The sequence below is a fragment of the Dermacentor variabilis genome, chromosome 3 (assembly GCF_050947875.1).
Source record: "Dermacentor variabilis isolate Ectoservices chromosome 3, ASM5094787v1, whole genome shotgun sequence".
In the NCBI taxonomy this organism is placed as follows: Eukaryota; Metazoa; Arthropoda; class Arachnida; order Ixodida; family Ixodidae; genus Dermacentor; species Dermacentor variabilis.
In genome coordinates this window covers 24,046,827-24,064,004 of record NC_134570.1, presented here as the reverse complement: position 1 = coordinate 24,064,004, position 17,178 = coordinate 24,046,827, and the positions used below count along the sequence as shown (strand labels likewise).

The following is a 17,178-nucleotide window of genomic DNA, read 5'->3' as shown; positions in this document are numbered from 1 at the left end:
CGCTAAGATTTTATTAAGAAGGCGTGCCTAAACGAAAGTACGTTCCGCCATTTGAAAAGCCCGCATGATATTTAATATATTGCCGCCAGCATTCCGAGAACCAACAGGCGCCCGCCGCATCCTGCGTCCCAAAGAGCGTCAAGCAAGGCACCGCAAAGCAACGCTGGGTCGCGGGCGCCACCATGCCAAGCGCTGACAGACCGGCGACTCGTGCTGGAGAACCGGGTGACTGGCAGGCGGCAGGAGAAGAAACGGCTGCCGCACTGTTAGTTACATTATATACTAAGCAGTGGTCTACTCGCCGGGAACAAAGAAGTCCCGGGTGAAAGGCTCCGTATAAACTAAACTAAAGCTGTGGTGGCATATAGTGGCTATGACGTTGCGCTGCTAAGCCCGAGGGCGCGGGATCGAATTCCGGCAGCAGCGGCCGCATTTAGGTGGAGGCGAAATGCAAATGCAGTGACAAAGACCAGTGTTCCTCGACGGCGTATTCGACGTGGCAATTTGGAACTTCCGCGCCGAACGAGTGCTCGATGCGCAACGGTCGGCATTTTTCAGTTTCGGAGACGGATCTAGTTCGTTTATCCATCGGCAGGGCAATTTTACTTCGTTAAAACGACGTTTTAAATACACGGATCTGTGTGGAAAGTTGAAGGGGAATTGCATTTTCTTCGTTATAACGACTATTTCGTTAGACCCGTATCGTTATAACGAGGTTCGAGTGTATAGCGAAATAAAAAATACATAACATGTTGCATAATTATGCCGGCCACCATAGCCCCGGTCCCAATATATTGCTGAACGAACATGAAAGGTATGGGACTGTTGGTTACACATTTTTAGGCATGAGCTGTAAAACGTGCTTGTTCGGCGGAGTTAAAAACCTGCTTACTGTGTAATGAGAAAATCGAATAAATGCAAAAAGAAACAGTAGGAACACGGTTCATTTTCTCGCTGGTGTTGTTTTACACAAATGTGAGCACTAGAAGTGGTAGAGCATAGCTGTCCATACGTAGAAGACCTACAGATGCACAGGTCAAGAGCTCGGAATGTACAAGTCTGGAACATTCGCAGTTGTCTTTCAACAATCGCTGACGCTACGCGCATATCCAGCAACTCATTCTTTTGCGATCTGGTTTCTGGCAACGCTGCCTTGCTGTTCTTTTTTTCGTATACACGATATTATACGGGATGTTACTGCAATTCTTTTACAATGCAATGCCATATTTTCTTAACCCAACATTGGGCACAGGTCTCAATCCTAAGTCATCGTATCACTAGCTCCTTCACGAACAATGTTTGATATGAATGCTGCGAATCCGGCAACCACATTTATGTATAGTGCACTGCTCTTATTTTTTGGCAAATGCGCAAATTTTGATTCTTATGTAGAACTACATTTGAGCAGGTACAGTCAGGCGTCGTCACAGTCTCCTTCCGTTTTGGACGATCATGTCAAGTTGGCGAGCGCAGGAACTAAATCGCCAGTCTCGCCACACTTGAAACTCGCACTGTGGTGCTATTATCTATGGGCTGCCAAGCGACACGCGTGTTCTTCTACAGCGCACCGTGCTGTCCCACTGTGAGCTCCTCTAACCAGTCGTCCCAACGCGTGCTGTCTTCAGACGTCTGTCCAGGGATAGTCCTTTTTCATCCGGCGAGCCACTTGGGAGAACTTGACGTCGATGGGGTCGGTCTGGTCGTAGAGCGACGGAGCCTGGAGGAAAATTCCCGCTGTGCCGACGACGCAGGCGATGGTGAAGAGCCAAAGAAAGAGCCGATCGAGGACCATGGCGACGTACTTCCAGTCCTCGCGGATCTGCACAGAGGGACGCAAGAAAGGGTGTGGCAGACGATTCGTACAGAAACCAAGCGACGCCTACGTGTTAGTTACGCTGCAGCATGGGGCGCTGTAGGCTTTACGGTACGCATAAAATGCTGTATGCTGGCAAGAGGCAGTGTCGATAACTGTTGCGCAGAGGCATACCTTACGAGTTCGGTCCCAAAAGTTTGCGCACTGAGTCAGCAAAAAAGTGGGAGAGAGCGTAGCGGCACCGCTAGCTCTTTCCACTCGAAAGGACGTGATCGACCTCTCGTACGAGACGGACTGCTGCATGACTAGGCATAATTTTATGCGAGCACTATTTCTGCAACCCATTTTCAGTCTGTCGAAATCGAGATCGACGAACAGACGGAAAACAGGATTAAGAGGAGCTTTAGGCTCGGGTCCTCCTATCTAAAAACATGTGAAGGGAGAATTCGTTTTTCTCGGCAACCACTGCACCAAATTTAACGAGGTTTCTTGCATTTAAAAGAAAATCTTAAAATCTAGGGTCTGTTCCTTTACAACATTTTATTAGATCTTCAATTTTTTGTTAAAATTGGCAAAAATCAAAAATTTTCAGGAAACGAAACTATCAAGTTTACAACTTTCTAACTCAGCAAGGCTAATGATACCACGATTCTGTGCATTTGCATCCGATAGTACATCTAAAGCGGACAAAATTGGTATGTTACACATGAATGTAAAAAAATAATCAGTAATATGGAAATACAGCTTTTGCAGAACCCTTGTACACGACGTAACAAATTCACGTAAGATATAAATTGACATATCGAATTTGTCCACTTTGAATGATCTAATGGATGCCGTTTACAGAACCGCGATATCTGCTTTTGATGCAGAACTATTAATCTATGAACTTCATGCGTATATATTTTTTTCGAATTTTTGAAAAGCCTTTTCACAAAATTCAGGCCCTATATCGAAATTCAGCTTCCAACAGTCACTTGAACTTAACGTTTTCTGTCAAATGCAACAAATTTAATTAAAATCGGCCCAGGGGTTATCTCAGAAAAGCGTTCTTGCGTTTTACATGTGTTTGAATAGGCCGCGTCGGAGTTGGGCCCGAGTTAAAGCTTCCTCTTAATATGAAATGTCTTGTGAAATTAACCAAGAATGGTGTAGAAATTCACAAAATGTTGTAAAAGGCCTATGGAAAGGATGCCCCAAAGAAAACAAGTCTATTCAAATCAGACCATGGTTTTTCGTGAAGTCCGTGAAGACACGAAGGCGGATGCAAGGTCAGGACGTGCCTCCACCTTCCAACCCGCGCGGAAATGAAAACGTTGGCCTTGTGCGTTCTGTTGCGCTCAATGACCGCCGAATGACTGATAGGATATCAGAAACACTTGGTTTGGGAAATTCATTCGTTTACCAGATTTTGTCTAAAAATTTGGAAATGAAAAAGGTTTGCGCCAGGACGGTACCGAAAACTGGCGATTCCTGAGCAAAAGTTGCGACGAAAAGAATGCTGTATTGATTGGGAAACTTCAGACAACAGCGATGAATTCTTGCAAAGAGCCATCAGCGGCGATGAAACTTGGATTTATGATTACAACATCGAGATGAAGTCGCAGAGGTAGGAGTGGAAAATGAAAGACGAGCCAACGCCGATAAAAGCGCGGGAAAACAAAGCAGAAATCAAGGTCATGTTGATCACTATTTTTCACTGCCATGGGATGGCCTGAAGGTCAAACTGTCAGTTCAGCTTTCTATGTGAAGATCGTGAAGCGTCTGAAAGATCGTGTGCGCCGCGTGCGACCAAACTTGTCGAAAGAGGTGCGCTGTATTCTGCGCGTCGATAGTGCCCGTGCGCACGCTGCATTGGTAATCCGTTAGTTTTTGGCACGCAATTCCACACATGTGCTCAAGCACTCTCCCTATTGGCGGGATTTAGAACCTGAAACTCACCAACCGTCCCCACCTCCGTTTTAAAACGTAAACTGGTGCTCAGGTGACGGCTTTTAGGGCATGTGACAACAATTCCAAGAGGGCTACCAAGGGGTCTTCTAGCAATCGAAGAACAGGGGAGACCAGTGTAACGGGTCTAACGTTGAGTATTTCGAATGAGTCCACATTGGGTGTATCTGAAAGTTTGCGAAACATATATTTTTTAAACGTACTGTACGGACTTGTGGGGCAGACCTCGTACGTTGCGTAATTCCGCAAGTTGAAGTCGCGCAAAAACGCTGCGTTGCGTGAGGAACAGATATAGAACTGCATCAGGATGCGATTTGACGTGCGCTTGGTGCAAAATTGTAGCCCCCCGCGCGCCAGCAGAACAGTTCGTAAGTTGGCTGTATGCGTACGTTTACCTTGGACGTAAATTGCACCATGTGCCTGTGGAGACGTTGCTGCGGAAAGAATACACTGACAGCCGAGCTTTCGAAGCGCGGTGCCTTGATGCCGCTTTCCTCGGCACTGGCGTCGAGGCAGCCGCGCTATTTGAGAAGCGCGCGTTAGCTTCACTGGCGTAAGATGCACACGTTGAAGCAAGCTTTCGAAAGTTTGACGTCGAAGATTACCGTTAAAGGTGGAGGATATGCAGCTAGAGGTAAAAAGATCTCAGTGTGTATCTGACATCTACTCCTCCTGCTTCATCGCTTAACATGAACCCCGTTACAACGTTTACGAACACGTGGGTTGCATAAAGACACGCACGCTCTCGAAGTCGTCGTTGTTGTCAATGTGCTGCGCGATGAACATGGCGTTGTGGATAGCTCGCTCGATGTCCCCAGGCGGCTGGTCTCCAACCACGGGGTCTGCTTGGCGCAGCCCTTGCGGCCGCGCCAGCAGCAATGGCTCGGGTAGGATCATAGAATCATCCACGTGCGCGTTGCCTTGGTGTGCTGACTTGGCCGACGACGAGGAACCTTCGTCCACCTGCGAACCAACGGCAGAGGCCCCTTGAAGCCACAATCACATATAGTGTAACGTTCCTGCTCACTTTACTGTCGCCCCTGTTTCAGGGCGTGGGTGGGGGGGTGGGGGAGGACCCAGCTTAGAAGTTGCTCCCTATCAGATGCAGAAAGCGCCAACCCCCGTTGAAAGGCGATACAGCAAGGCGACGCACATGGCGCCAAGACAATTAAGCGTGAACGTGTTATTATTTCTCCATACTTGTTCTTTGTCAATCACTTGAATAAGGAGCGCTGAACACACACATATAGTTCGTGACAATTAAGCGAATTCAGAATTGAGCATGCAGAAGGGGAGAGAGGAAGAATTGCACCTAAGAGATAGTGACATCATAAAGAGCATGTATGAGTATGTGCGCTAAATGTGCAAAGCAAAACGTGCATACGAGATTGAACAGACAGAAAAAATTGGAAGGCGTTTCAACGTCCTGTTGAAATTGATGGAAGACGTCTTCCTGGGTGACTTGGGGGTGAGAATGGTGTATGAACCGTATACGATTTATGGTGAGTGCCTCGCTAGGGCCACAAAGCTTGATCGACGTCAACTAGGGGTTGAATCGCCTTCAAAATTTTCATCACTTATCATCCTCAGCGCAATCGCAATCGTGATCATCATCATAGTAATAACATACCCAGTAACCCCAGTGGCCCGTACTCAATGGCCCATACCCAATGACCCCAGTGACTTATATTCAGACTGCACTTTATTCGGGATCGGCCCACGAAAGAGGCTAGAAGCAGGTTGTAAACAGACATGCCCGATACGGAAGTGTGGTGGTAAGTTGCCAAGGAAGTCATTGTTTTGAAAATCATCACCAGCACGGAGCCGAACATGCCACACCAGCTGCAGCCGCGAATGGCAGCGTTATCAAGACTAGACTCCAGGGAATCACCTTTGTGGGACGGAATTGATAAAACTTTTCTTTCGCAAGAAATTAGCATAGACTGATTAGCTTCCTTCGATATTACGGTTTCGTCGTAGCATATTGTTACTACATGTACCGTTCATTCGCGCGAATGGCTTTGGAGAATTCTGTTCTATATTACGAACGTTATATGCAGTGGAATGTCGTTAACTCTTTCCGTACCGCGCCCATTAGGCATCGTTAGCCCGCTAACGATGGTTTGATACGCCGTTTTCAAGACTTTCCGCGTCGCTCACGAACACACTGGGCTATCGGACGTGAAGGAGGACAACTATATTTTTGTGTTCTAAGCAGTTTGCTTTTTCCCGCCAGGCGGTGATTTTTGAACGCGCTCCGAAGTTTTCGCAATCGTCAAAGTAGAAAGCAAAAATGGCCCCCGCAATCTGTGGTTCTTTCCGCGCCGCTCGCGGACACACTGCGCCATAGGACATGAAGGAGGAGAACTATATTTTTGTTTTCTAAGCAGTTCCCCTTTCCCCCTCCAGGCGTTAATTTTTGAACGCACTACGAAGTTTCGCAATCGTCAGAGTATAAAGCAAAAATGGCCGCCTCCTGGAGCGGCGCACGCTTCGAAAGATCGCAGATCTCGCGGTTCCACTGCGTCTGCGACCGATTTTATCGATGGATAGAGGAACAGCGAGTCTGGGGATGCTGCCTTTTCGTCAGACTTGGTCTCTGAGAGCGACGACGACGCAAGCCTGCCCGGAACATCGGCGGCCGCAGCCCGGCACGCAAAACTGTAGTGCGTGCATTTAAATTTTACGGCGAAGCTGTATACCTCTACCGTCCAAGGAAATTTTCGTGTCGTTAGCAAAAAACTCGCCATACGTGGGCCGATCCCGAAGATACTGCAATGCCGGGCCGACCCGCGGCGGAGGTGAAGCAGGCGTTAAGCACTACCCATACGGGGGCCGATTCCGAAGATAGCGCAGTGCCAGGCCGACCCGCAGCGGAGGGGAAGCAGGCGTTAAGCACTCCCCATACGTGGGCCGATCCCGAATATAGTGCAATATCGTCCCGAACCGCGGCGGAGGTGAAGCAGGCGTTAAGCACTCCCCATACGTGGGCCGATCCCGAAGATGGCGCAATGCCGGGTTGACCCGCGGCGTAGGTGCAGTTCTCTATTATGTGGCCCACCCACATAGCTTCGCTGGTCATCCTTCTTCACAGAGTGGAAGGGCAGTGAATTTTTTTATAGTGGAATATCGGTTAAATGAAAATTTCTGATTTTTTTCGGAGATAGTGCGTCTTACACGGCAATACATTTTGGGATTTTTGTTACATTTGTTTCTTAGTAGATACAAGAGGGTTTTTGCGAACTTCTTTCAATTATATTCCAAAATCTTCCTTCTGGCAATTTATATCTTTCTTATGACATATATCTCGTTAATAAAGCTTTTATGCATGAAGAGGGCATTCATTCTTTTGTTTGTGTATTACGTAAAATATTAAGTGCAGTTGTTCCTTCAGAAAAAAAATCTGGCGTAGCTTACAAGAAACACCTAGTTTCCCCCATGGTAGGGAAAGACTCAAACGTAATTTCTACTTAAAGCCCAAGACGTCGGAGGATAAACTTGCGAGTCGGCCAAAGCTCGCCATGTTGCACTTGAACGATCCATTGTGGCACGGAGTCGTGGAACGAACGGATTGATGGCCCATGTCACTGGACGACTGCGACTAAGGTAAACGTAGTCGGTTGCATGGTTCTAAGAGGTGCATGGTTCTAGGTGCTGTTGCGGCTCGGGGTAGCGTTTAGGCCAGGAATCTTCTAGGCACAGGGATGAGTACCTCCGAGAGTAGGAGCGAAAGGAGGTTTAATTTACCTATTTACACTGGCTCCAGATATGGAAGTCCACTCCCTGCAGAGCGCTTTAAATGCCTGAACTCGCATGTCTGAGCCCACACACGTCAGGACACACTCAGTGCACCAAATATGTCCAATTTTAAAGCAGGAGTCTTCCCTAGGTGGTTAGACTAGATAATCTGATGACTCTCTCGGCCAATCACAATCGTCGAACCGTTCGCGAAATCCCGCCCATGACGTCGCACCGTTCCGCCGAACTCCGCCTCCAATGTTGCGCGATCGCACCGCATACGACGCAACCACGTGGCAATTTGGGAACCTGAAGTCGACGCAGTTCCCGCGGAAGTCCTCGACATTGTCCCCTTACATCAATTTATGGGATTTCCGTGACGGTCAGCTCGCAGCGACCCGGGAAGGCTGCCCTTCACGGTTGTTACCGCGCCTACATGGTTATTGTCACCTTGAAGGGATCTTCGTTGCTGTCCCGTCAACAGTCGGCGTTGGGGCTTCGTCGTCTGGCTGCCTCATCGAAGGGGCTGCCTCGTCGGAAACACCCAAGGAATGCTCATTGGCGCTTTGAGACGTAACAGTGCACCCTGCGCCACTATAGGCGGCGGGCAAAATTTGGGCACACAAACTAAGGCGCGACATGCCGTGCGTGTGTGCTGTGTCTAAGCTTGTCTTCGGCACGTCCTGTTAAAGGTCTCGCGTCGTAACACACAAGCATCCACATTGTCCAATTAACATAGTAAGTGGGAAGGTATGTCGAGTTGGATGCCCAATGTGTTGGAAGGTGAAAGGGTGCGAAATCGAGTTAGAAGAGGCAAATGGTCCAGTAAATTCACGCGTTCTGGAGAAGGAACAGCATAGCAGGCACTCAAGCCAGAACTCGTGCTCCTGCGACTTTCTGGACAAGTTATGCTCGAGGCTCCACCAATCGAAGCCTCCCACTTAGACAGTCCTTTGTGGAGCGCATCACTCACCTCTATGCGGTACTGCGGCGGCCGCATGAGCAGCAGACGCGGCATGAGGTGCACGAAGAGGCGGCGCACCCAGGGCGCCATGCGGTGCGTCGACGGCGATCGAAAGTGCACGTTGAGCACGGCAATGGTCACCAGCACCGAGACTGTGACCAAAATCATGGTGAACACCAGGTACTTGCCCAGTAGCGGCATGGCCAGCGACGTGGGCGGAATGATCTCGGCCAGCACCAGGAAGAAGAATGTCAGCGACAGCATGATCGATATCGAAAGCGACACCTGCGTTATAGAACGTGCCATTGGGGTGATCGTTCACGGAACACGGCTTGTCTACTAGGGCCACATACGTTCGGTTACCTTTACCTGTCTTTCCTCTACCCTGGCGACGTGTAGCAGGCTAGAGACACACTTTTCCGACCGACCTCTCCCCCTTTGTTGTCTTAAAATATCTATCTATCTATCTATCTATCTATCTATCTATCTATCTATCTATCTATCTATCTATCTATCTATCTATCTATCTATCTATCTATCTATCTATCTATCTATCTATCTATCTATCTATCTATCTATCTATCTATCTATCTATCTATCTATCTAATTACTTTACTAAAACAGACATCTGAAATAAAGAGAGGAAACTGCGTTTTGCTGAGACATCTTCACTATTGCGGGGAAAAACAGATAAAATCCTTTCTTGTCTGTTGTTCCTAAAATGCATGCAAAAGTCGCCTTCATTCGCCAGCTGTGGATGTGAAGGAGCTCTGCTTCCTACCCCACTGCCGGAACACGGGGCAGCAAAGCGGGCTGTAGCTCAGTATGCGACAGCTGAGACGAAGCTGTTGCATTTGAAAATTCTAGTTGCACGTTGAAGTTATCTCGATATATTTGCGCTGCTACGTCTGTGCTTGGAGGTACGGCGGTGTCATCGCATTTTAGCCCCTATCGTACTTCCTAACTTCCAACTTCACTCTCATTAGCCACCGTAGTTAGGCGACTGGTGATTGGCCTTTAATTAAATTTAATGAAACCACTGGCTGACCTTTTCGCCGGAGTCTGAAGGCAGGTAGAAGACGAGGACGGATAGGCAGGAAATGCCGACGCAGGGAATGATGAGGTTGACAGTGTAGAAGAGCGTCTTTCGCCGCAGCGTGATGTTGAAAGTGATGTCCGGGTACGGCTGCTCGCAGCACGAATAGAACTTCTCGCGCCGCATGGCCGGCACGGCCATGATGTCCCACTCGACGCTCAGGTAAAACTCAGTCAGGTCGATACCCACCGGCACGATGTTCGTGTCCGGAATCTCGCTCACGTGCTTCAGGTCCACCTGCACAGAAGAAAACAAAACAATGAGAACAAGTACGGGAGTCGCTCAATGGTGGAGGCGTGACAGAAGCCAACGATACCAACTGCACGGCACGGCAGCAGTTGTTCCCTGCATGTCCCCTCCTCCTTGTCCCTCTCACACGCGCTTATATGTAATTATTCCGTATCGGAAACAGAAAACCAATTGTCAAAACAAAGAATCGGGCGAGGGGTTACCCTCGTTGTTGACGTATGTAACGAGTTCGTACAGGAGGCGGAAAGGCGGTGATGTTGATGATGTCTTCTAGCCTCGCATGGGGAAGTAAATTGTCGTTTACGTTTCTTCAACAAATCATACGGTGGACAGCGTTTGTGACATTCAGTCTCTTCTTGTGTTCGTGTGCTAATTTTCGCGCCGTTTTTCCACCATGAACTGAGCTGTCACGTCGCTGAGGCGCCATGAGCAAAGAGCGCGATACACACGTGCATCTGTGGGCGAGAAGGCAGCTCTCACGGTGCGGGTCCGCCGCGAGTTAGTGGGGCATGGGAACAAAGGCAGTGCTCGCCGTTCGCGTTAACGGGTCGCGCAATTATTTAACGAGGGGCTCGATTTAGATTGAGATGACTGCGGTCCCGCTGTGGACTAGGTGGGGAGGCTTTGCATTGTATATTGCACAAGCGCGAAAGAGGTGTCAACGTGCACGGTGCCCTTTTTCGCCTCTTTCACGTGTGTACGGTTTTTCACGTGTGCATAGTTTGGACGTTGACACAGACGGTCTCTTGTTGTTCTACTTGTTAGGAATGTCTGTTATATTACTGCATTGGTTCTTGTAGTACTGAGTTTCCTTCTTGTTTGTTTTTCCTAGAATAAGCTTTGCGTGTGTTGGGATGAGCGGGAAGGGAGACTCAAAGTAAACAGGTGAAGTGCACGATAAAACGAGGCAGTGGGGGAACTTGGCTGGAGCTGGCGGGACGGGTCGGGCGTGTGGCCGGCACTTTCCGGCGCCGGATAGTTGCGCGGAAGATTTTGGACATACGTACGCTTGGACATTCAGAATAACCTTACCGCCAGACATCAGACAAAGTCAATTGCTTAATTGTTTGGTCGATGTGATTAAATACCGTTTTCTCGAAGCCTCTGGCCAGCTGCCTCAAATCGGTACGCTGAAGTGGTCAACGCATTCTCAGTGGCTCCATATACGAGATAATCTACTTCCCCATGAGAGGCTAGAAGACACCATCAACATCACTGCCTTTGCGCCCCCTGTACCAACTCGTTATATACGTCAACAACGAGGGTAGCACCCCGCTCGGTTTTCCGTTTGTTCTGATTATCGGTTTTCTATTTCTGATACAAAATACTTCATGAAGTTCCAGTGGCCCAGTCATGGAAGCATCACTATACCTTCGCTTCTGCGATTTAATCATTTAGACTGCGATTGCTCAACACAATATTTCTCTTTTATATCCTCTTCCAGAATTTGCTTTTTCGTTGGGGGTGGACTTGCAGTGAAGAGGTGGTGGCTTCAAACGAGAGCGCCGTAGTCTCGGGACATCACAGAGTATCAGTTAAATAGCTGAAATGTTTCTCTTCACCAATCATCGCCCTTCATTCGTTTAACAACTTATAGTTGTGGAAAAGCCAGCGACGTGTTGCGCTTGTTGCCAACATTTCCAGTCCACAATGAATAAATGAATGATTGAATGAATTGCTAAACAAATAAATAAATAAATAAATAAATAAATAAATAAATAAATAAATAAATAAATAAATAAATAAATCGAGGCGTCTACTGGCTTAAGTCACCTGGAATCCGTCATAGGTCCAGGATCCGAACTTCATGAAGCAGTCTTGCTTGTCGAACGGGAAGTACTGCACGTCGATCTGGCAGAAGCTCTTGTATATGGCCGGTGGATTCCACACCACTCGACCGTCCTCGTGAATTATAGCTTTCGTCATGATGGTCACCTCGTAGTTGCCGTCAGCACTGCGCATTGGCGGGAGGTAAGGCGCCTGCCAACAATTCCTTCGACTCTACAACACAGACACTTTGGTGTCGAAACTTATTCGAGCTTGATATGTACACTTTTAAGCACGAAATGCTTTTAGCTCCTGTTGTCGGTGGCCTTCGAGTGACCTTGAGCCAAAATCCAGAGCCATTATGCGGACACTCAAACGAGAACATCCGGGCAAGTTGCGAGAACAAAATGAAATATCCCTCCCCCCCCCCCCCCCCCCCCTTTGTACAGGACCGCATTGATATTTTAGTTACTCCCAAACAAGTTGCAAAATATTGCTTCCGAGTTCTGCCTAACGTTTGTTCACAATATCACTCAAGCTTTACCTTCTAGCACGCTGAAGTTTTATTTCTCATCTCCAATAGGGGGGGGGGGGGACATTCAAAAGATAGATTCAGGGCACCATATACTTCAACATTGGGAAATAGAATTTGCTGCAAATCTACTGCGCTTGCCGAGCTTCGGCGTGGCGTGGCGCCGGACGCGTCTGATGCGCTGCTTTGCCTTCATGGAGAAAGAAAAAGGGAAAGAGCATGGAGGAAGGAGATAATAGGAGGGTGCGTACCGCAACGCAATTGAAGCCAAACCTGTCGGCCCAGCGCGTGATCGCTCGTCAAAGTGCGCGGTTGGTTTTAGTGTTCCCGCGCTGCCGGTAGAGCCACGGCAGGGCAGCTGAACGAGCACTTATATTCAAATAAAAACTACTGGCATAGCTACTGGGAACCAAACGTCTCAGCAAATCTCGATTCTTGCTCCGTGATCTCGGGACATCACAGAGTAGCAGATGAATAGCTTAAATGTTTCTCTTCACCAATCACACCAATGCTCCCGCCATTCCTTTTCCTTCTTGCATGGAAAAGAGCATTAAGTCACGCATCCAGCCTTGGCAAGCGAACGCTCCGTGGAGCCAGCCCATTGCTCGGTGGCGATCCAACACGTGACCTGTTGCGTCGAGATCGCGGAGCAAGAATCGAGATTTGCTGAGACGCTTGGTCGCGCCTCCTTCGGACGCTTTTCTTCTTCTAGCTGGGTAATGCTCTCTGTCTCCCTGGCGTCTTTCGCTGCCTGTCGTGCCGCCTCCAGCCGGTTGTCTTCTAGCTGGGCAGCGTCCATATGGACCAGTGCACAGCATGGCGTGGTGCGGTGTGGTGTGCCGTTGCGAACATGCACTACATCCATTTTAAGATCGTGGCTAGTATCATCTCCAACCAATCTGCTTGGCCGGTTGCCATTTCATGCTTACGCACACTCTCGATTACCGGAGCGCCAGTTATTTAATTGCACACCCTTTTATTCCGTAATTTTATCACATAACAATAATCGTCACAAATGTCATGTGAGATAATGGTGACAAGAAGGAAACATCATACCATTGCTTTAAAGTAGGGTCTTTCACGTGGAATTGCTCTGTGAATCTTTATATACGCGTCTCTTCCTCATACCATCATCATCATTCACCAGTCCTTTCCCTCGCCGTCCCTTTTCCCCAGTGTTAGAGTTGCAGGCCAGAGCGAGTCAGGCCGACCTCTCTGCCTTTCTGTAAATACATATCTCTCTCTCACGTGGAATAAATTTTTCGGTAAGGATTCTTTCCTACTCTGTTCCCGTCCCTTTACTGCAAAATAATTTACACCTGCAAAGGTTCTTTGAACTGTGTATATGGCTCATGCCTCTATACCCTCCATGACCGGTAATTCTCTTGAAGCAGCTGTACGATGAATTGTTGTAGTATCATTGCGCCTTAGTTAAATACATGTATTTCTAACCGAGATAACTGTAACAAGAAAACCTTTTGAAGGGAAAAAAAATGAAATTCAGGGGTTTTCACGTGCCAAAACATTGATCCGATGATAAGGCATGCTGTAGTGGGGCACTCCTGATTAATTCTGATAACCTCGGGTTCTTTAACTTGCATTTAAATCTAATCATACGGGCGTTTTTCCATTTAGCCCATCTCGAAATATGGCCACCACGGCCGGGATTTGAACCCTCGGCCACGAGCTCATCAGCGCAACGCCACAGCCACTATGCAACCATTTCGGGCCTTTTTGGATGGAAGATGGCTTTCTTTCTTGGCAGCTTTTGAGTTGATAATTCTAAACAATTTATTCTTGTAGACATCGCACATCGATGGAGGTTGATGCATGCCTGCTATACAACATCGTGCTTTGTTAACGAATCGATGGGCATTGTGATAGGCGCAACCCAGCTAGAGAGACCTTGTGACAGCAGCAAAAAATCCATAAATGCGGAATAATAATAATAAAAAACTTTAATTAAGGTTTAAATCCTTGGATAACAAAAAAGAAAGAGAAAGAAAGGAAATGCATCCAACTATTGCGCTGTAAATCTACTGTGCGCTGTCCTGTAGTGTTCATGAGAAGAAGTTCACTACTAACTCGCTACGCGTTGAAATTCGACGCATGCGCAGGGCCGAGACAAACTCGGAAATTAGCGAAGTTTGACCCACTTGTTGTAGAGGACAATGTCAGGGAGCCAGATTTGTTCCGCAGGTACGTAGAGCTCAGTGACCCCGCCGTACTCCTGCGGGTCCCACTTGAGCTTGTGGTCCGACCATTCCTGCGGAAAATCACGCAATTCTGCGTTTACACTACAAGTGAATAGTGCTGCAGTGGTAAGGTTAATTGGTAATATGTCTAAAACGTGGCAGTCATGACGTGTTTCTGGCTCTACGATTTCTCCCGGCTGCTACAGTCAGGAAAAGCAAAGCCTTAGCGATCTTTATGTTACTCAGAGTAAGCAGTCGCTGGGACGTGAATTTCCACACCATCAGGTAATGCAGGCTGTAAGCGTCGGTGCAGTTAACACGGACCAGCTGTATGTTGAATTATGCATACAACAGTTACGTTCGTGTGGAAGGCTATGCACTCGAGACGCTTTTTTTTTTTGTCACTGAGTAACGTAACTGATTGGGCTAGTTCGTGTTGAAGCATCTTGTTTGAAAGCGCGATACATTTGTGACGGTCTCTAGACGTTAACTTATCTTTGTCCGCCCCACTGTATCTTAATCTATGTTTAGTGAGTTCGCACGTATGACGAGCCACTTCATTAACCAAACAGCATGTGTCCGTAAATTTCCGGCGCAAGCTGAACGTTTTACCTGCATGGTGCGAGACACACCGGTCGCTAATACTTCAACGCGAGAAGCGCATAAGGGCCAGATACCTCGGAGGGACTTGTGTTGCCACTCTGTCACTTATTTGGAATTACGGCATTAGTAGAATTTAACTGTATAAATCTGATAGAACGTGCAGCATAAGGATAAGAATGAAAAGGAAAGGAAGAAAAAAGTTATTGTCTATGTTAAGTACAGCGGGATTGCAGTTGTGGTACATGATGTATTCTAACTAGCATCTGATTGTCACCACTATACAGGTATTACATTGCGTAGGCGGTTCCGACTCGTACACTACGGGTACTCCTTAAGTTGTTGGGCAATTTCTGTGCCGTGCAGAGCGAGAATTCACAGACAAGAACGATATGAGTAACTTGATTTGGCCACTTACCTGGTTGACCCAAACGTTGGTTGTCATTATCTGGTTCTTTAGGTTCTAAGAAAGAGAAATGATAAAAAAAGACACATTTGATTGCACGTTAAACAATGCACAACAAATAAATAATAATAGATGCACTCTATATCTTTTTTCTCCTTGCCATCGATTGTATCGTGTCACTTGTTATTACCCATCTTCCTTCCTTTGATATACGTGGAAAGCTGGTTGTATTTTGGCGTTGTCACAACGAATTTTTATCGCCACATTGGCTTGTACGGATGCCAGATGCAGTCCCTTCCTTACTTATTGTGATAATATGTCTTGCTTCAACAGTTTTGTGATTTCTCTTTCGGAAGAGTTCTGTTTTCGCTTGGGGACGGTGTCAGTACAGCAGGCAGCCAAAGACTTCGCCCTTAATTTCCTCATGCCTTGCCTTAGCGTACTGCTGTTGGCAGAAAATTAGATGACGAGGTCGTTCATCGTTCGTTTCCTCAGCCTCGCTTCCTAGTTTGCGGAGACGGATGTTCACTGTGTTTGACAAGGAGTGGTGAGCTTACAACGGCAGAACATTGGAGTATGAGGCGTGCTGGTTCTTTCCCAAAACATTACGGTTAGAGCACTGAAAAAAAATCACCATTTGTGTCGTATTTATTCTTAGGTTGCCGCTATCTAAATAGTTGTGATATGAGAGATATACCACAGGGTGAACATTGCGTCTTTCCGGGAAATTTAGGAGTGCAGCAGCGGTTACTTTTTCGTTTGTCCAGATATTGACGTTCGTTGCAAGGTTCTCCTCAAAGGAACGAGTCTGCAACAATAAATTTTGCCTTGTAAGCGGCAAAAGCAGCTCAGAACCGAGTCGGGGAAGAAAGCATTCTCACTGTAGCCGGAGACGAAGCAGATGGTGAGATGTCAGAAAATGCCGTTGCCACTTCGTCAAACAGACAACACTGGGCCGGAGGCTACAGCGCCTCTGATCCTTTGGCGACAAGGTACGACACAGTCAGAACGCGAGGGTGGTAAATCTGACCACATGGCACCGCGAGCGTCAAGAACGCAGCCACGAACGGAAAGAGGGAGGATCTCTGGAGCCCAGAGCACTAGTGCGGCGTCTGCCTCCTGCTTCCTTTCTCTGGAGTTGCTTAGTTGCGTTCTTTGCGAGCGCTGCAATTCGCGGTTGTTGGTACGCAATCGAGATGCATGCTTCCCAGAGAAGCGAGAACCAGACCCGGACCTAAGGAACAGACACGCACAGAGAAACAACGCTACACCGGTGCAGGAAGGACATGGACAGCGTATGTGTGTCCACTTCTTGAGCCCGAGTCCCGTTCGCGCTACGCTAGAAGGCTTTCGCGGTGCGCGTTCTTGGCGCTCATCATGCCGCCGATGCACATCGCGCAGCCTGCATATAGGCGGGGCGGCTGTCGCGAGACGTACCACATCTATGAGCTGGGAGAGCTTGAGGCCCATGCGCACGGTGAGGCGGTCCGAGTTGTTGCTCACGGGTCGGATGAGCCGGTTGTAGCTGCTCATGAGGTCATCGTAAAGCCGCTTGGCGTCCGGGTTCCCCAGGCAGCGGGGCGCGCAGAGCGCTAGCAGAGCCGCGACGAGCAGCTCCGCCGGCCCCGCCATGGATGGAGAACCACGTCGTGCGCCGCCGCCGCGCCGCCGGCCGGGGAACGACCACGACGCCATCGCCACCGCCCTCCTCCTCTCCACGTCTCCATCCACGCCGACGTCGGAGAATCGATCCGCTGCTCCCGCATCTCCCGACGGAGAAGGAAGAGGATCCGGGAAAAGGAAGAGAGTCTGCCGGCGGCGACCGGCCTTTGCCGGCTGCCGGCTACGCATCTACCGGAAACATTTGG

The 17,178-nt window shown here is 48.3% G+C and overlaps 1 protein-coding gene across 1 annotated transcript; it reads right to left on the bottom strand.

The window, feature by feature from the left end:
* Positions 1-912: 912 nt before the first annotated feature.
* Positions 913-17,009, bottom strand: LOC142575297 (acetylcholine receptor subunit alpha-like 1). The gene is made up of 8 exons (XM_075684546.1): positions 16,748-17,009; positions 15,323-15,367; positions 14,266-14,375; positions 11,584-11,764; positions 9,514-9,798; positions 8,475-8,750; positions 4,505-4,726; positions 913-1,819 (listed from the first exon to the last, which is right to left on the bottom strand). Exons 1-8 carry the CDS (start codon positions 17,003-17,005, stop codon positions 1,622-1,624), a joined length of 1,575 nt encoding a protein of 524 aa, XP_075540661.1. The 5' UTR covers positions 17,006-17,009; the 3' UTR covers positions 913-1,621.
* Positions 17,010-17,178: the final 169 nt, after the last annotated feature.